This window comes from Passer domesticus, chromosome 2, assembly GCF_036417665.1.
Source record: "Passer domesticus isolate bPasDom1 chromosome 2, bPasDom1.hap1, whole genome shotgun sequence".
NCBI classification, from domain to species: domain Eukaryota; kingdom Metazoa; phylum Chordata; class Aves; order Passeriformes; family Passeridae; genus Passer; species Passer domesticus.
Genome location: NC_087475.1, coordinates 17,947,184 through 17,967,178, shown reverse-complemented (window position 1 = coordinate 17,967,178; position 19,995 = coordinate 17,947,184). Strand labels below are relative to the sequence as shown.

Sequence of the window (19,995 nt, the reverse complement as noted above, 5' to 3'; positions counted from 1 at the left end):
GATATTTGTCCATTCTTTGGAAGTCACTGGGGTTTGGAGAGTGAGTTTGGAATGGCTCAGTAACAGAGACTTGCATGAAATCAGATGACTATATATCCTTCTAATATTTGAAAATATTTTTTAATGTGATGAAGGGTCCTTCACTTAGTGCTTTCACTGGTTTTTGGGTTTCCCCCAAGACACTTTAATAAATGTTTTGGAGGTATGAGTAGCCAATTGGACAGCTGGGTTTCAAAATGTCACTCACAAAGCAAAGCCATTGCCAACACTGAATGAACTTATGTTACCCCAATCACACGCACACATTTTCCTGGAATTGTAGTTTTTCTTGAGTAATATTTCCCCAGCAGTTCAGAAAAGTATCCGAACATGGTTTCTGAGTCATGCTGCTAATTAAAGTGAAAAGTTTTGCCTGTCTTTGTGGCACATTCTCTGTGTGCAAAGTGACATATGATATAGTAACATGATGCAACTTTTTTGCAATTCATGGTGACTCAAATAGAATTCCCTCTCCAGCTGCACTCGGACAGTGACCGCGCTGCCGTCGGTGACCGTGAGCTGTCAAACGCAGCACAGCCTGATTCCCATGAAAGCACGGCTCAGGCAATCCCATCCTGACAGGGAGGAAGGTGGTCACCCCTTTCCAAACCCATTCACGTGGTGCCAATCACGCTGGATTGGACTCCCTGGAGTCCAGCTCCATTCCTCCAAACTCATTGTTTGTGCTCAGTACGACTTTGGAAGCAGCAGGACCCTAGATGGCGTCCTACCACCGGCCGAGTGCTCACACACCTTAAATCAACTTCGGCAAAAAACATTAAAAAATACTCAGCTGTCCTTCACGAAGGAAGGAAGCTGAATTTTTCTTAATGCAAGAAAGCTAAAATGGCCTGTGCAGTTGTTCTGCTGTTCATTGGCACAGAAGCCCATATCTCACTCTTGTGCCATAGTGTTAAAAAAAAAAAAAATCTGCTTGGTCTTCACACAGGCAAAGGGGGTCTGTGCAGCTGTAGTGGGGGCACTCAGCATTGTGTTTGCATTCCTCAAATCCCAGCAAGATGTATGATGATTTGCAGAGCATGCTGGGGAGGAAGGCAGCAGGTGGAGAAGTAGATAAGGGAATGTTACATAGTGAGAGGAATAAGAAATTTCTCAGGAATAAATGTTTCTGTAGGAAAGTTACCATATCAGATTTACTTCCCTGCAGCAGCACAGCTCAGGTCATTTTCCCCCCTCAGCAACATGGTCTCAAAGCCAAGTCCAAGAAAGGGTAAAGGCCAGTTTTGTAACTGGACTAGCCCTGAGAGAAAGGCCTAAAAGAATCACAGATCCCACCGAGTGATAACTGTAAAAAGTATTGTACAAGAGTTTTTAGTGGGAATTAGAATAAACGAGTTATCTCCTACAACAACTGTACCTCATTTATTTTTCCCAAATGCTGGGATGGTGTCCCCAGGAGATAAGACACAAGTAAACCTTGTGTGGAATAGTGGCAGTGTTGATCAGGACAAAAGCTGCAGGCACCGTGGCAGAGGTCTCACCAGCCAGAGTGTGCACCAGTTTTTTTGCTGTTTGCAGGCATATCTTTTCTCTGCTTGCCTCCTGTGTGAGCCTACATTGATACCACCACACCACTAGTTATACACAACACAAATGCCTGGGGGAGGAAAGCACCAGTAGGCTGCAGAAAACAGAAACAAGCAACATTTGCTGAGCCTGAGCTGATGGCTTGTTTTGGTTGCTTTTAGACCACTAATTACCAAAATTATGGCCCACTTCCCTCTGAACCTGCCCTCTGAACCTGCCTCCCCTTGGTTTCACAGACTTTCAGATGTGAGCTACAACTGATGGCAAAGTTTAATTAGTGCTTAATTTCAAACAGCTGATAATTGGGTTTCTCAAATTCTGCATCTGAATAATCTACACAGCCTGGTGTACATTTCCAAGCTCTGCTCTATCCTCAGACATTAAAATCCTAGCTGAGATGGGCTGGATTGGATCAGCAGCTGGGAGGGATTTTTTTGCTCTTTCTCATGAGCGAGAACTGTTCTTGATAAAGTAGCAGCGTGTTAGTAGTTGCCTTTCCAAACTGATAAGAGCCAAGGACGGATGCTCTGTGGCATGATAACAATACAGGATTGTTCTGTTTGCCTTCAGTGCACCTTGTCAAGACAGTAGCAGATAAGTCAGAACAAATTGGCTTTCCTCACCACTTCCCTGATAGCTTCTCACTTCTGAAGGAAAACACAAACAATCATTTCTGCAGGAATGCTGTAAGTATATTTTTGCACATTTTTGGCTCATTGTGCCTATCAGAGATGATAATCACAGAGAATCAAAAGCAGCAGACAAAACTGGGGGAATGAAATACTTCTGAAAACCACAATCTCATAATATTTGTTTAGAAGTGTTTCCTAACTTTGAAAGGAACCTGGATTTGAGGATGAAAATCCCACTTTAAACAGAGGAATTGTTTCCAATGACATTTCAAGATTCTTTTTCTAGCAGTTGAGCACTTTGCTGGAATTTCAGGAGTTGCCTTTGAGGAAGAGATCCCATGACACAGAAGATTGTTAGAATCTAACTGTTCTAGAAACTGAGCAACATGTGCAAGCAGATTTTAGAAAGCCGTGAAGATCTATCTGAAAACCAGTGTCAGTTATAATTACAGAGACAAAAGCTCACAGCCAGCTCTGCTGCTCAGGTTTCCTCACAGAGCTCTGTCTCAGTTGTACAGACAGACAGACAGACTGCAGCTGGCTCTGGGAGAGGAGATGTAAAGAGCTTCCTGATTTCTTCCGCCCATGGAGTGATGGCTCTCCGGGATTTCCATGCCTTCCCAAGGGCAAGGCATTTTCCACTTAGGTGGTCCAGGGCCTCAGGAGGGTGGGGAAGTGCTGCTTCCCTCTCACCAGCGGACAAGGACTATGCACCAGCTGTGTTTGGAAAGTGCAGTTCACAGGGACAGTCGGAGATGAAGGAGATCTGTTTGAGCAAGAGCCACCATTGGAGGCTTGAACAATGTTTAGGCAGAAGTAGAAAAGATTTAGCTGAGGAAAAGGAGTGCATGTAACAGAGACCAGCCATGTTTACCTCCCAGCTAAGCCCACCTGACCCCTTGGTCTTTTGATCAGAAAGCAGCTTTATAGTTCAGGGACACTCCTCAGGCCAGCTGTGGGTTTCTCTCTAACAAAACCAAAGGAGGGTTGAACATGGGGAGAACACCTCTGCAAAAGGAAAAGGTTCTGAGTCTAACTGGGAAGTGACCAGTTGTTCCTTTCTCTTGCCTGTCCCCCAGCGCTCTATCAATAATGTGAAGCAGCAGAACTGAGGAGGAAAGCAATGAGATTTTAATTCTCCAAGATCAAAACTTGCTGCCTCATTAGAGAGGCAGTTTTAGTGTTGGAAGGCAGAGCAACTCTGATGGATCGTTGGCTTTTCTTGGCAAAAATTTGCCTCAGCTCTGATGAATATAGGACATAGCTCTTCACATCTAATTTTAAAATTCTGGAAAAAGTATTTTATGTCTGTTTCTGCTCTAGGAGAGGAAAAATTTGAGGGGGAGAGACAGAGAGACAGTGAAATTTGCGGTTCTCTAGCTGAGAGGTTCCAAAACGTAAGAGACTGTCAGGACAAAAACTTCAATACGGAATTTTTAAAGCATTTCCTGATTAAAAAAAAAAAAACCTTAAAAAAATAATTCTCAGTCTTCAGAAAACCCACGTGGAAATCTAATTTTTCCATGAGGACTTTATATATTAGGTTAACATCCTGAACCAAGCCACTGGAAGGCAAGGGCCACCCTTGACATCAATTCAGCTCTGGAGCTGAGTCCTGTTGGACACCTGTGTGGCTGTGCTGCCCTGTCTGAGGCTGCCCACTGCTCCCCACCATGAGCCTGTGCTCCAGTTGTGCTTCTGACTGGCAGACATTTGATGTTCAGGCTGAAACTTTCCATACCAGATGTCTGCCTCGAAATTATTTTAATAATTTTTTTGCTTTCTCTGTCAAAATGGTTTGACCACAGTGGAGGATGAAGCTCCTCCTTTATCTGTGAAAAAAAAATTTCTATTTCTCTACTATTAATCACAGATGTGCATTTTTGACACCTGAGGTGCCTTTTTTTGCCTTAGATGTGTACACTGCTATCTTTGAAAAAAATTCCACATAGGCCTCCCAGGGCTTTGCAGCAGTTGGGTCCTGTGCTGGTTCCATTCAGGAGCAGAGCAGGACCTGGGTGCAGGCCACCCATGGGTGCAGGTCCAGCCTGTGGGGCTGAGAGCACAGGACCTGCCCTTCTTCACCCCCAGGCCACAGGGGTCTGGCATCCAGGGACAGGAACTGCTGGATTTGCCTGGGGAGGAAAGGAAATGAATACTCATGGAGGAGGGCAAGGCCTGGCCAAGGAGGCTGAGATCATCTTTGAGATCAGAACAAGAGAAGAGTCAGGAAAAGGAAAGCTGGGGCAGTTAAAACCACAGGAAAAAAGAAGGAAGCTATGGATGGAGAAGGGAAGTGGAAGCCATGGTCAGATATGACTGGAAAACAAAAGTGTCCATTAGGGCTGTCTCTAAGGAACTTGGACAAAACTCCTGAGGGTCTGTGAGAGAAGAAGGATGTCCCCATCCAGGAGGAAGCAAGTGGGAAGGAGGGTGACACTCGGATAGCACAAAAAAGGGACCAGTTGGAAAACTGAGTCCCTGAGTCCTGGAGGTGAGGGAACAAAGGTCAAGTGCTGGGAGTAGAACAGGGAATGGAGGAGGAAGGAGGAGCTCCAACAGGCAAGGAATACATGTACATGGTGGGGAAAAGGGGTTCATGTGCTCAAAAGAGGATGGAGTTTTTGAAGGGTTAGGAAAAGCCAACTTCCATGGAGATGCTGGATCACATCAGATTTTACATAAGTTTTTTAACATTCATGCCTTTAATCAGGATATTTGAAGGGGGAAAAGAGAATTTAAACCCTTAGCCCCGTGCAACTCTTGCATGATACCACACTGACGCCACCTGATGGTTTGAAGCAGAAACAGTTTTAAAATTTCAGGTGTCCTGGGCAGAGCTCACCTAACTTGGGTTCATGTAACAGGGGGCAGAGCAGGTTGCTGGTGCTTAACCCTTCCTAGGTCTCATCAGCTGTGTATTAGCTGCATCCTGACCTTGTGGGGTTTATCCAGGCAATGCTGCTGCTGATCTCAAAGAACTTTGAAAAAACAAGGTAGGGTAAGTGAATACAATACATCATTTCTGTGTACTGCAAATTCCATTTGAGGTGCAAATGGTAAAAATAATCATAACTCTGTGTGCCATCCAACACTGTAAAATGAAGCACGTTTTGTGGTATATTTCCACATGTGTACATACACTGAAGCCCGCAGGTCATACAGGAGAAAACAACCCAGAGAGCTAACACTCTGTGTAGAACGTTAAAAGAAAAACAAATGGTCTAGCAAAAACCTCTGTCTATACCAAAAGAGCCAGAACAAGCAGTTTTTTCTTTTTGGCAGTCAGCAGCCAATGCAAGTGAAATACAGCATTTGAATGTGACACCTTTTTGAGTGTGACCTGTAAGATTCCTTTAAGATAGACTTGGGAACTCTCAGTGAGTTGTTTCAAGAACAGTAGCCTGTGGCTAAGCTGGCTGCTTGACAGGGGTAACCAAATTTCAGTGAAAATAATCACAACTGCACCTATGTTGCATGGACAGCCCTATCACAGTGAATGAACTGTAAGCCAGCATAAGCTAGCAAGAAGAGCTCTTGCATTTACTCTAGCCAAAGTGGATATGGATTCAAAGTTTACAATTAAAGGGCTTTCTAGTGGTTTTACTATTGTGCTGAATAAACCTGTGTCCCACATGTGGCTAGAATTATCAACCCTGCCAATTATGGAATGGTTACTGTTCTGTGTTAGAAAGCACGTTCTGGTTTAAATGAAGTGATTCCTACGGGTACAAAACCAGCGATTTGTCATGCAATGCACAAAGTTAATGTATTAAACAAGGCTTGTTGCTCTGGTCCTAATGCCTTCAAAGAATTGATTGCTGAGGTTGTAAATTAAAAGCTTGTGAGCAGTCAGCAGGCATCAGTCATCCTGAGGCACACACTGCTCACCACTGCTGACTTACTGGGCTGGCAACAGCAGTCTGCAATTAGGCACACAACCTAGCATTTCTTTCCTAAAGCACAGGTCAGCATGCAGCAGCTCACAGACTAGCGTGTGGTCATTGCTTGCAAGCAGGAGGTTTTCTGAAGTGGAAAAAAAAAAAATTAGCTTGTTTTGCTCTGCTAGTGAAAAACAAATAATTTGTTCTGGACCACACAGTGAATTAATCATTTTTGGACAGACTGCACATGTAGAAACTTGTTCCAGTTTTTGCTCTGATTTTTCTAAATGATTGTCCTGGATGTTCTCACATTGTCTCAAAGCCAGATCTGAAAAATCCTATGCTCATGGTGAGGCTTCAGCTTAAATTTTGTTTCATGTACTATATTCAGAAGAAAAGTTAATTTCTGGGCAATGTGCTCTATTATTACTAGTTGCTGTTTATTTTAAAATCCTATGTAACCTTTTCTAATGAAGGAAAAGAAAAATGTTTCTCTGATATCTGCCAAACAAGTGAACAACTGATGAACACGTGTTCTTACAGGGAAAATTTCAATGCCAGCATACTAATTCCTGCAATTATAAATACATGAAATAAAAAAGTGCATTTACCAATTATTCTAAATACTCTGACTGGTGCTTCTTTTTCAGATTTTTCTTTTATTTTCCATGACTGAAACAAAAATTTTAACTGAAGAACAAAGTACACAACAAGTACTTAATAACTAGTAAAAAAGTACTAAAATATTAAACAGAGAATATGGATTTAAATTCCTTGTAGACTCATTTTCCTCTATGGCTGCTAAACATCTCTGCAACTAAACCATCACCAAACAAAAAACAACAATCCATTACAAAACAGCAAGAAACCTACTACCTTGCAGATTAAATGCAGCTAATTCTGGAAATTTGTATTATTAAGAATCACAGTAAATAAAGTTCACTTACCTTCACAGAACCATTCTCATAGTCAGATCCATGCAGCAGATGTAGAAAAGAAATTATGAAAATATTCACAGTTGCCCACGGTTTGTACATTCTGATGTTTAAAATCCACAGGTTACTGCGCAGTCGTTGTTGTACAGCTGGAAGTGTCTGTTCCAAAAGGCATTTCTCTACCACCAACACAGAAAAGCTTCCAGAATTTCTCTCATAAACTCACAAAGGATTCCAACATCTGAGAGTAAATATCTGTCTCTTTGCTGCTCAAAACAATTGTAAGTTCCTCTAGAGAATGTAATTTCTCAAAGCAGATATTAGATACACTTGAAATAAAATCATGATAAGGTTTTAAATAGATATATATCTGTATGTGTACACATACACACTCACGAGCGATCAGGTATGGATTCCAGTTAATGAAGTTAATATATCTTCCATCAGGACACAAGGAGACATTCAAAATCCATCTGTGGTCCAGAACATGTAAGAAATCTGCTTGATTCTGTGCTCGGTGTTACAGCAGGCTTTTAAGATGGTAGTGCAATGGCCAGTGCTTTGAGCCGAGAGCTGTAATCCAACTCTATGAAAACTTTTTTCACAACCTTCATGGAAGCTTGCAGAAGCATGTGTCTTAAATCTGATACAGACTTTGGCAGTAACACAGGCAAATTTTGGCTCAAATCCCATTTTCTTCCTACCAATAGCATAGCAGTTTTTAAACTAACTGATGCAATCTAGACTCCCATTATTTTAAAGGAGATTACCTGAAACATGAAACTTTAGCACACGTTCTTACACCACACACATATTTTATGTTACTTCTCTGAAAGAAGAAAAAAAAAGAGGGCGGGAAAAGAAAAGAGAAAGACTTTCTTTCATGCGTTCTATCTTATGTGTCAGAGAGGTTTCTGAATAAATTTTAAAAAGCAAAGTTAAGAACTATCTCTGACAACAAACAAGATTTTTATTTCTTAAAAGAAAACTCATGAAGCTGCAGTATAAAAGGACAAAATCTCTTTTTATTGCAACAAAACACAAGCAGCATTTGGCTCCAAGATAAGTATGTATTTTCTCTGTATATCCCTGCAGTTTAAAACAGAGATTTAAAAACAGAAATCAATCATTTAAAATTATAGTGGGAACAAAGACTTCAGTAATTATATATGTTAAATCTATATTGCTGTACTCATATATATCGTGTTCAGGAGAATAGTTCCACTCTCACAGGTTTTAGTGTTTGCAGAATCAGACTCCACAGTTGTTAACATAAAACAGTCAAGTACATAATACTTCAGAGTCCTGGTTTCCTACCTCTGATGCCCAAACAAGTGCTGTCTTAAATACAAGTTACACTTCTCTACTTACCATTAGGTTGAATAATTTCTTCTTCAGTATTGACCACAAATGGACCTTAGAAAGAAAATTATTTTAATGCAGTCTTTCCAGTTGTTGTCTGTTAATTTTCATTAGGTTTAAAAAAAAATATATGTAACTCTATTATTTTTTAGCTTTGTCTTTTCCCACTTGACTTGTGAAAGCAATCTATTTCTCTTTTTTTTAATTTTTACTCCCCCTCCCACCCCACACTGGTTAGTACAAGGACAGCAGGAATTTCACCTCTTTGAAATGAGAGTGAAAAAGCTGCTTTGTCAGTGTACCTGCTCCCTCCCATACCTCCCCTGCACCCAGCTGCCAGAGACATTCACACAGTTTTGCACAGCCCACACTATGAGGGTCACCCTGTGTCTGTACTGTAGGTAATAATTAACATTCTTTAAACTATTTCATTCATCATTTTAAATTATTGTGTTATCTAAAGCTTGTGTACGGTCCCCTTGACCTCATTTAATGTCTCTGGTTTGCTTCTGATAGTAATGTCCATCTCCTTGCAGGAGCTGCAAGCCTGCTAAAAGGAATGGATATGGCTCAGCCTCGGATGCACAGCTTCCGAGTAAGGGATCAAACCAAAAATAACCTCTGTGGGCTCAGGACTACATGAAAATAACTTTATATCGACCTGCAGGTAACTGGAGGGAGTGTCTGGCCATACTCACCTCTCATCTATGGGATCATTTGGAGCACAGACCCAGAACCACGGCAGAGTCAAGGTGCAAAATGTGCCTCCACAGCTCGGAGCCTGCTGAGTGGGATCCTTACACAGCCTCTCCCCAGTATTGTTCAGGGATGAGCTGCTCTGCTCCCTGCTAGGGCTGGTGCCAAATGCCCACAAACTGCCCTTGAGGGACTCTAAGCAATCTAGCATTAGAAAATTAAGGCTGTTTGGTTTGGAAATGTTGGAGAGAAACACCTCTGTATTATTTTCTGTATGTTGTAGTTCATCGCTGTTACTTACCAAATTCAGCCCTGAATCACAATGTTTGGAAAGAGCAGGCCTGTATCTTTCTGAAAGCAAACCATTCATCAGAAAAGGTCACCCACCTCTGGCTTCAGGGGGCTTTTTGGCAGGAAGGCTGAGCTGACCCTCAGGCACTGAATCAAACTCCTTTATACAAGAGCAAGTGAGATGCTGCAGGCAGAAGACAAAAAGTACCTAGTGTCTCCCTTAGGACTCAGACACAAAGACTAGCAAATAGAGAAAAAACCCTCCTGTTAGCTGCAGAGGACTCTAAAGCTGGCTCAAAGCTGTTGTGAAAGCAAAGGCAAAGCAAGAGAAACCAGCTGATAGGACAGGAGAGCAACTCAGATAATGAATTTCTGGGAAACTTTTTTCACCATGTGTATCATTGTGCTCATCCCAGTTCTTGTCTCTCTCCTCAGATCCTGTTAAGAATCAGTTCTCCCTTCAGCACCACCTCAGCTCTGCTCCTTACACAGCTTTCTTATGGTTTTTCCTGCCTCGTGTTTGAGAAGAATTTAAATACTTTTGTGTTGGAGCTCAAATCTCAGAAGTATGATGAGATTATACTGCAGACTGCCTGCCACAGCAGTGAACAGACTTGCTGTCTGGCCAGACACCTCTGTTTTCATTTAATTTATGAACATAAGTTAACAATACGCATACTCTAGTTTCTTCTTTTATCTCGGTTAGCAGTAGTAGAACCACCTGCTCAGTTCTGTGCAGGGTTTGGGGTTTGTACTTCTTTTGAAATCTAGCACTGTCTAAAAAGAGGTTTAAATAAAATTTATATGACTATTTAAATTTCTTTTGTAACTGGATAATTTGCTCCACAGACATCAGCAATGCTAAATACTGCACAATGAACTGAAATTTCAAACATTTATGCCTCCTTTGGGTAAGCAGCTAATACATTAATATTGTGGCAGAGTCAGCTCTTCGCAAGAAGAATTTAAAATTTTGTTTAGTTAAATCTGTTTCTAATGTTGATCAACACTGATGTCTGAAATGGATGAACAATACAGATTAAAACTTTAAAACTATTTCTCTACAGGCATTATGTATGATTTTTTTCAACAACATTTGGAGTATGAGTCTTTCTTCAAAAATAATAGTCTCACATTGCACAGAAACCTGGAATCACTGATTCCTATTTTCTGTTTTTGTGATGGAAGAGAACATATAAATGACAGAACTTGGTAAATGAATGGATTAATCATAATTTATTGGCTTTTTTATGATAAGATAGACAGACCAAGTGCAGTATATTTACTAGAACTCCTCACCATGATGAATTGGGTGTTCTATATTTGGACTGTGCTGCACATAAAGAGAAATAAGGCCAGTACAGATGATTAAAACTAAAAACCAGCACCATGTTTAACTTGTGCATTTAGGAAGAGAAGAATTTCCTGACAGTGCTGAACAACTCATGTTCTTCAAGCTGAAATCTTTTCAGGTGAGACAGTAAATTCCTTCAGTAATCTGAAAAGAACTTAGACCTGCAGAAAGGCCCGTACTAGTGTCATTATTAGCCAGAAAATATCAAAAGAGAACATTTCAAACAAACAAAAAAATCTTCATTTGGAAAAATGTAACAAAACACCAAAGGAAGATATTTCTGGCTTTTAACACAAGAGTAAGCCATAAATCAATAGGACTACTTAGATCAGGGAAGGTTTGTGAGGATATGCCCTAGATAAACTCCAATTGATAAACTTAAATTTATCAGTTTGTAAAGTTGAAATTGGAGATAAATAAAGGAAGTCCATAGCCTTTGCTTCAAACACAGCATTGTTTCACCAGCTACTTCAGATTTGAAAACTCCACACCATTAGAAGTTTCAGTATGGCATAATGTTCAGAATAGCATAATTCCCAGTGAAGGTCATTAAGTATTTTCAAGATGATTCTGTAAGTAGATCTGTACATTCCCTCTAACTAATCCATACACAGAGGAACTTGTTTTCTTGAAAACTACACAGAAAAAGAAAAACTGGGAGAGTATATAAAATATTGCAAACAAGGAACTAACTTAGATTTAATAAAGCACTCATGACATAGCAGTTATATGGTAGTCTGGTCACTTAGTACACATTATTAAACTAATTATCAAGTAATTATTAATTTAAAAACATTTTTTTAAATAAAGCAGCATTTATTAAAATGCCTATTGGCATAATAAATTTCTGTGAAATAGTAGAATGCTTGAAATATCACACCAATGCTAAGCTGGATTGATAAAATTTAGGGGAAAAAAGAAAAATCCCATGCACAGAATCTCAGATTCAGAGCTCAAGGAGACTCTGCCAAAGCTGAGCAAGTGGAGTGATGGGGACAGCACCACAGAGCCAGATCCAGAGCCATCCCTCTCACCAGCCCCAGCACTGCTTCATCTCCTCAGGTTACTCTTTAGTTGCCTTAAATTAGATCATTTAATTGTCTGCTTGCTGCAGCAGAGCTGGAGCTCAGAGCAGGATGCAAAACCGGCCGGGAAGAGGGGAAATCCCACTGGGTGCCTCTGCTGTGCTCCAGGCTGAACTGCTATCCACACCTCCATCTAGCTGGCTGAAAGTTCACCTGGGAACGTCTGCACAGGCTACAAACACACCCTGGGCTGAAGGGCAGGCAAAGTCCCAGCTCTCCACAGCATCCCCTGGCTCAGTCCTCCCCTGCTCCAGGGAGGGACACCCTTGTTAATGGAGGAGTGCTGTCAGCAAAAGGCAGATACAAATCACAAACAAACACTGTTTGTTGAGCTTTTGAGAGATGTAAACACCGTGTAGCTGCTCTGTTTTTGAATAGGCTCTGCCTCAACCTTGAGAAGAGCACAGCTGCCTTGTTACCCTTCACAAGTTCACATTTGTCATGCCTAATGCATGGAAAGACAGAAGAACTCCCTGGGGCATGGCTGATGTGCTGAGCAACAGCTTTATATCAAATGTGAAGAAACTTCTGCTTCTTTTTTTTCAGCACTTCCTTTGTGTCTGTTTGGGTAACTCCAACTTCTAAGAAGTCTAACCTACACAGAGATACCTGATCCAGAGAGCAAGAGCTCTCTCTGGATTCCTGTTATTCATATTTATCTTCAATAATGGGAGCTCTGTGTCTGCTTGTCTTCACACCCATCTGTGTTTACATACCTGTTAATGAGGGCACAACTGAAACAATAATCAAACTTTAATTACAAAGGTGTGTAGTAGCTTTCATAAGCCTTTGTTTCACTTGTTATTTTATAAGTTCTCATTTCTTTCTACAGAGAAGTGGGAGAAGCTGAACACAAAGACAAAACAGGCCTTGCAGTTAAGGAGAAGAAAGGGAAAGGAAAAGATGGGGAGGTAGGGGATAGGTGAAACAGAAGAGAGAGGAGGAAGGAGAGGAGGAACTCTGACTGGATGATATCCTTCACATCTTCCATTGACTGTAGCCTGGCCCTTGCCTCCAGACTGACTGTGCAGCACTGGCTGGTGTTCAGGTACATCTGAGGATCACTGCTTGTTCAAGTCAGGTCTGAAACAGTTCACAAAGCCAAGGCAGGAAGCAGTTACCAAGAGGATGGATTCAACATCCAGAGTTCCATGGCTACATTCAGTCTGAGGCTTCATCCTCAGCTAATGTACAGCAAGAAAGGGAAGTGTGACTGCAGAGCACAGTGAGTATCCAGACTACTGAATCCTGAAGATGTTGCAAGCAAAGCAGATGAACTCACGGGTTCTCATAAGGAAGAAAATAATAATACATTCTCATTTTCTCCAGCACACGTGGCACTGTTGCTAAATTACCCTTGGGAACTGAGGTATGCACAGCCTGCACCAACTTGTGTAACTGAACAGACATTTGCTGCACTGTACACATCAAGCCCAGACTTTCTCAAGAGAAAGATGTGACTGCAGGTGATATCAACATCCTTAACCTGGCAGTCTCTGGTGATGTCTTGAGCCAGTCCACATGGCAGAGCAACATTACAGCTTGTATTTCAAACATTTACTTTCTTCTCATCCAGTAGAGCCTCACAGCAATATAATTCAAGTGACTGTAGAGTGGATGGTGCCAGAAGAACAGCTACAAGACATCAAGGAAACATCTTTTACATGAGAAAATCCTCATTTATTCTAGAGACTGCTGCATTCTCAGAGGTCAAGAAGCAACTATATGTTATGGGACTGGAGAGTCAAAGCAAATTTGTGCAAGAACATTTTTCTGAAGAAGTTGTTACCACACAATCACCTCCAAATGCTTCTGGAGAGCTTCACCCATCTCATCACAACACTCCTTGAGGTAAGGCAGACTTTGTGACAGGAGTGGAAAATGTAAGATCAGTTTCATCTTTGCAGTTCACACACCAGGCTAGAATTTGCCACAGGCTCCCATAAGCAGCTGGTGGAACTGTTGGCATAACTGTCTATCAGAACAGCATATAAATAGTCTCACAGTCATATCTACTCACAATTAGCTTTTGGACTTTTTCTGGACTTTATAATCATACCCAGTCTGCTTTAAAAAAGTTCTTTGTTAAATGCAGTGCAGAATACTTCAAGTTCAAGTGCCTGGCCAAGTTCCAGGGCTCATATTTTTTATGCTTCCTATTCTGATGTCTTTTCAGGGAGATGTGGCCATGAAATAAGAAGAAACAATGCCCTGGGAATAGTTTCTGTGCCAGAGCCCCAGACTCTTGACCCAGCGAGTACAGCCAGAGGATGCTGTGAAAACATCCTGCCCCTCAAGGCCAGCAAGGAACTCCAAGGCTAAGCCCCACACAAGACAGCTTAAAAATACCTCTAGTCACCCTCCCTGCCTCTTTCTGTCTTCATTGAGCACAAAGCAACTTTTTGTAGGAATTTTCAGCATTAAAAAGTCTTAGGAACAACTGCCTTTGCCCAGAATTTCTCCTAAACACAGTCTTCTGCTCCTCATATAGCTATTTTCACAAATAAAGGCTACTAAGTGATCAGAGAAATCAGACAGAGAAGTAGAAGTTAAAACATTCAGAGGCAGAAAATTTTGTTACAAGTCCAAGGATAACTGAAACAACATTGTAGGAAGCAGAACAGCAAGAAGGTGATAAGGAAGGAATTTATACCTTTATTTTCTATAGGTGATTTCCCTACTTACTTCTCTAGCACCTTGAAGTGACATCCTCAGAGCAATATGTACATTCATGGCAGATGGTCAGAGAACCAGTACAGGGTTTAGCATAATCCTCATTGCAGGGAACACCCCAAAAGTGTGCACACAGCTATTGCAAAGCACTGAAAGTTAATTTCAGGACTTACACATATCTGAGGACACTTTAGGGTAACAACAGTTCAGTACTATGAAAATAAAACCCTTCTGGTGCAACTTAGAGTTTGAGGATGAAATGGGTATTATTTCCATTTTGTTATGCTGCTTTGACACTCTCAGATAGTGGGCCAGTAAAAGGACAAATCAGCTCCCTGACATGAGCAGGGGAGAATAGATGAGATCTCTGTTGAATGTTTAGATAGAAAATGTAAGCTTCAAAGTGTGTATATTGCAAAGTTCATCTCTAGCTCTTATAGGAGGATTTTTGACACTTAAAACACAAAAGCAGTTCTGTGTTTTTACAAGAAACCCACCTGTTTTTATTACATCCTATTGCTATCAATAATGTGTAAGCATAAACACAGTTTGTCAGTCTCACCCTATATATTTCCCACTGAGGACAAAATAAAAGATGGCTTGGCTACCACTGACCCTTCTACAGAGTCTTCATCCCCACATTGTTTGTGCTGCTCCAGCTCTGCCTGCATACAAGATCCAGTGAACATTTCAGACCCATCATCCTCTGGCCAGTCACCTGTGTGAAACAAACTACTTATCTCTCATGCCCATTCACTGCAGACATCAGGATTTAGGGTTCAGGTCCCCCCAAGGCTTCTCAAAGGACAGGAGGTGCCCTGAAGCAGCTGAGAGGGCCCTGACATTCATTCATTCATCTTGGAGCCTGCTGGTCTCACCCCCAATGCAAACTTCTTTTTCTGTGGGTGAGACTGCTGCCCCACCTCTGCTCACAGTGTAGGGGTCTGCACTTCTGCTCAGGTGACACAGAAAGCTGGATGGATCCCCCACCAGGAGCAGTGGTGTAGAGGAGAAGAGTTCACTTGGGCATACGAACTATAAGGTTTTAACCAGAGGGTTTTATAATGTCACAAGAGCTCTGACAGACCTCCTTATCCATCTGGGAAATACCCTCTTGTTGGTCTTTGGTGAATATACCATGGACTTAAGCCTCCAGCACTGCCTTTCAGCCAAGGTATTCATAACAAAATCCTCCAAGTCCAAAAGGGCAGTCAGAGAACAGAAAGTAAACCTATGCTCCTTAAAAGAAAAAGGGAAAGAAAAGAACCAAGTGAAATAATGAGATATTTATTCTTGAGTCCATATCAACTGCTGTATTATTCTTTAAACACAGTGGAGAAATTTTATATAAAAATTTCCCAATAGAAAGATTTAGATACTGAAACAGGAGTTACTTATTTAAAGAAAAAAATTATAAATCAATACTTAAAAAACAAAGAAAACGCGCAGACACGAGTCCAAAGGAAATTAAACCTTAATTACTCAAAAGCTCTCTGGGAATAGATCAGTGCTGTGACATGTTGAAAAACAGTAATAGTTAACTTTATATCAAACTTTCAACAGTTTTAAAACACTGAAAAAAAGCCCAGTAATGTGCTCTATCTAAATGTACCTACATCTTCAATTCCAGCTGTTCTGATCCCTTCAGTTTGACAGAAAATCTTCAGTAACAGTCTTCAAGCAGGCAAGATTTTAAAGAGCTGAAGATGTTGCAAAATCTTTTCAGGCTCCATGAAAAACACTAAAAAGCTGATTTTAATCCAATAAGCAGGTTTTAATCAAATTATTTTTTCAGTATTGACTGGGAACCAAGAATATCTGTAGACTGTTAGATATTAAAGAGGCTGTGACAGTGGGTTGAGTATTGGATCTCTGCTCCCGTGCTGTAAGTCACAGTTACCTTGCTCCATGGTCCTGTTTTGGACCACTGCAATTAGCTCACTCCAAAGCAACACCCAAGCATGGTTCTGGCAATAGATCATTCCAGAGATCTCTTTCCAAGGCTGAAGCAAGGGGATTCCCTGATTCCCCTCACACAGAGCTTTACAAGCAGGCTTTGCTTCTTCAAACATGCACAAGTGTCTTCCTGCCATGCCCCAAGGCATGGTACATGCATAATTATGATCTAATAATTAAGTCATTAAGGATAATAATGTTTAAAAAGTCTTTTAAAAGGGATAGTTATTTCTTAAAGCCACAGGAACATCACATGGAGCTTAGAGGAGATGTCTGGCCAAAAGCTCCACAGCCCAGATTCAGACAAATTACGGTGAGTCCTGATGGCCTGAAGTACTCTGGACACAAGTGTTTTGTCCTCAGAGAGAGATCCTGTCCTTCTTTAACCCAAAATCCTACACATAGTCCAAGGCTTGAGGCTTATAAAGCATACCTCAAGCCATATCAGCCTTATAAGCCACCTGAGGCTTATACAATATGTGCTGTTAAGAATGTTCTGGGCAGATCTGAATCTTCACTGGCCTTTGATACAAGCAATCTTACTTGATGATACTTCCCCGATTTTAATTATCTTCTGCAATTGAGGGACAAAAGCAAATACAGTAAACTCATTTCAGTAGATAATTATTTAGGAATCTTTCTGCCAAGCTGGACTTCACAGTCAGAATATTTCTCTGACATGCATGATACCCCACCCACCATTTTTCTGCCTACAATAAAGAGCACTTAGCATAAAATGAAGCAGAGCACAGCAAAAGATCAGATGAGACAGAGGGTGAGAGGATCCCATCATGATGTAGATTCATGAAGAATCATAATGACTGACTGAGGCTGTCTACTTTGCTTCCCCAAAGAGACACTATTTCCCTGTTACAGTCTCACAGAAATCCCCCAAGGCTGGAAAAATAGGCCAGACACAAAAGAAACTCATCTGGAGAATAGTTAACATGCTAAATGTAACTACAGAATTATTATTGTGTCCTTTTGTCCTATTTTTGGGAAAAGGGACTTTGTTCTGGGATAGCTAAATTTTTCTAATGGCAAAAGACATTTAAAAGAAATGATCAGTCCAGGTGGAACTAATCCTGGTGATGTCAAAGAAAAGGTCCCCTTCACAATTCCAACCTCAAAATTAATGCAGAGGCTGAAGGATTGATGTGAATAATAAAAATTAAGAAAAATGTGACAAATTAATGAAAGACACTACCATTATGAAATATTTAGGAGCTTTCTGATCTGAAATACTTAGAGTAGGTTTGTAAATTTATACTTCAAAGGAGGTGTCAGGAAGGTGATGAACCAACAGTTATGGCTTATAGCAACAATGTCAGCAGCTCTTATCTTAAATCTCACTCAGAAATGTCCTTCAGGCCACAATCATTAGGGCAGAAATACTTTGTCCTCAAACTGAGCAGTCTTTTTCAGTCAATACACTATGGGGAACTTCAAGTTTTTGTTTAGCATCATCAGGATCTTTGAACAAAAAAGACATTTAAATAAGAAAGTAAATGCAGGAATCAGGCTGTATGTTCTTTCTAAACACTTCTGGAGGGTGGTTTTTTTGGTTTTTTGTTTTTGGTTTTTTTTGGGGGGGGTTGGGTTTTTTTCCTCAGAAATATTTCTGTTACTCTTACAATCCATTTAAAATCCTTACAAGAAGATTTTTTTTCCCTTGAATACATTCAGATTGACTCTTTCTTAGTGTTGACAGGAAGAAGGCTTTATTCTCTCTACTTTTAAGACAGATATGAGCAACCAGCCTTTTCTCAAACACCAGATATAAAGGATGGCCCCAAATCTTTTGTTGTTTCATGGACTACTGGTCTTCACTGTCTCTCCATCCCCATTTAACCATTAAATACCATTTTCAAAGCCACATATAAGAATTTTTATGTAGTAATCTGAAATTTGAATACATCAAGAGTGCCTTTTTCATAAAGGGCATATACACTCCTTGGAGAATTTATTTTCTCCTGTCCTTTCTGAGAATTCTAAAAGTTGCACATCATTAGTACAACTTTGCCAAAATATTGAACTTCTGACTTTATATGAGATCATTTTTCCTTTCCTCACTTTTCAAAGGGATGGCTGGAAACATCAATGTTGTGATATGAAAGATCATTTCTGATTACACATAAATGTAGTTTCTATGGCCTGTTGCTGGACTGTCAGTTGCTGTCTTCATGGTTAAATGACAGAGCTTTGTCTATAGTCCCAGACACTGAAGTCAGTTTACAAAAATGGGGAAAGCTAGCTATATAAAGATAGATTACATATGTAAAATATGTTGCTAATTATACATAAATTGCTTACAAAAGTTTTGCAGAGTAGCATCAAAGACAATTACATAAATGTTCACAGGCAATTTTTTTGATACATTATGAACACTGTTATTTTTTGTAAATCAAAATGTTTCAAAAGACAAAATACATATTACATGTCTTTCACTTATAAATACAGCCAGATCAGATAAGAAATATTTTCCATTGCTAACCTGGGCCAAGAATGCTAACTAACAGCACAGTTCACAAGGGTCTCTCTGAAAATAGCTGTTCTAAATATGTGGTTAGATTAGGCTGTCTAAACATTTGTAAGAGCTCAAGGAAAGCTATCTGGAAAGGCTATCTTTCATTTCTAATTGTAATATTTTCATAGGGTATGACTTTTATTGGCTACCACATTTAATCCCCATTGACTCTGCTTCCCTTCTTCTAGTACTGAGGATTAAGCAATAATTCCCACCATCTTGAGACACACAGACCAGACCAATTAAACTGTAACACACATTTTGAAATTCTGATTACTGCTTCATGTTTTGGTTGGAAGTATTGAGCAGACTTACAGATTGCCCTAAATCTCATAGCAAGAGAATAAGAACTGCAGACATGAACATGGAAAAACTGTCCCTGTGCTGATCATCCTATTCATCCATTCCTGAAGAGAGCACAGGAGAGCTGAGCAGTCAGATGCTGCAATACAACATCTAGGTCACTCTGCTGGGTTGGGCACTGTCAGGGGCACATTTTCCCTCTGGGTTGCTCTCTCTGGGTGGCCCCTGCCTTCCCCAACAATGTACAGCACACAGCCCCACGGAGATAAAAGGATGGAGAGCACTGGGTCCTACATCAGTTCCAGCAGGTGGGAGAACGGATCTGATAGATAACATTGAGCATGTAAATAATAATCTCATCATAAAAACCTCTTCTGTGGGCATTTTTCTTTAAAGCCTGGTGGTGTCAACAGTGCTCAGACTGAAGAGGAAATGAAAGCAGTAAGCTGTCAAAACACCAGCACGTTGTTCTGCTCAGCCACAGACTTTTGTTGTTTTTATTAAGTGCAGTGTCTCACATACTTGCAAATCTTGTCATCTTGCCGTTTGCCACAAATCTTGTCATCTTGGCATGCACCAGAGTGCTGCCTTTGGAGAGCTGAACAGAAGCTTCAAGGAGAGTTGAATAGAGATTTACCAACCATACACAGTGCCAGGCATGGTATGAACAAAGGTTGTCAGCACTGGCATACAATGAGACACAAACCCCA

General features: G+C 40.7%; 1 protein-coding gene across 6 annotated transcripts in view; it reads right to left on the bottom strand.

Annotated features, from left to right (window-relative positions):
• Positions 1 to 19,995, bottom strand: part of VEGFD (vascular endothelial growth factor D) — a 76,340-nt gene that overhangs the window by 22,475 nt on the left and 33,870 nt on the right. Inside the window, exons 1-3 of one of the 6 annotated variants that reach the window (XM_064407622.1) lie at positions 9,484 to 9,698; positions 8,410 to 8,454; positions 7,809 to 7,867 (exon numbers count right to left, since the gene is read on the bottom strand). In XM_064407622.1, the coding sequence (XP_064263692.1) occupies positions 7,809 to 7,817 (9 nt within the window). In that variant the 5' untranslated portion in view covers positions 7,818 to 7,867; positions 8,410 to 8,454; positions 9,484 to 9,698. Of the gene's footprint in view, positions 1 to 7,050; positions 7,739 to 7,808; positions 7,868 to 8,409; positions 8,455 to 9,098; positions 9,259 to 9,483; positions 9,699 to 19,995 lie in introns of those variants that run through there. The other 5 variants (XM_064407623.1, XM_064407625.1, XM_064407627.1 and 2 more) reach the window with 5 other exon arrangements.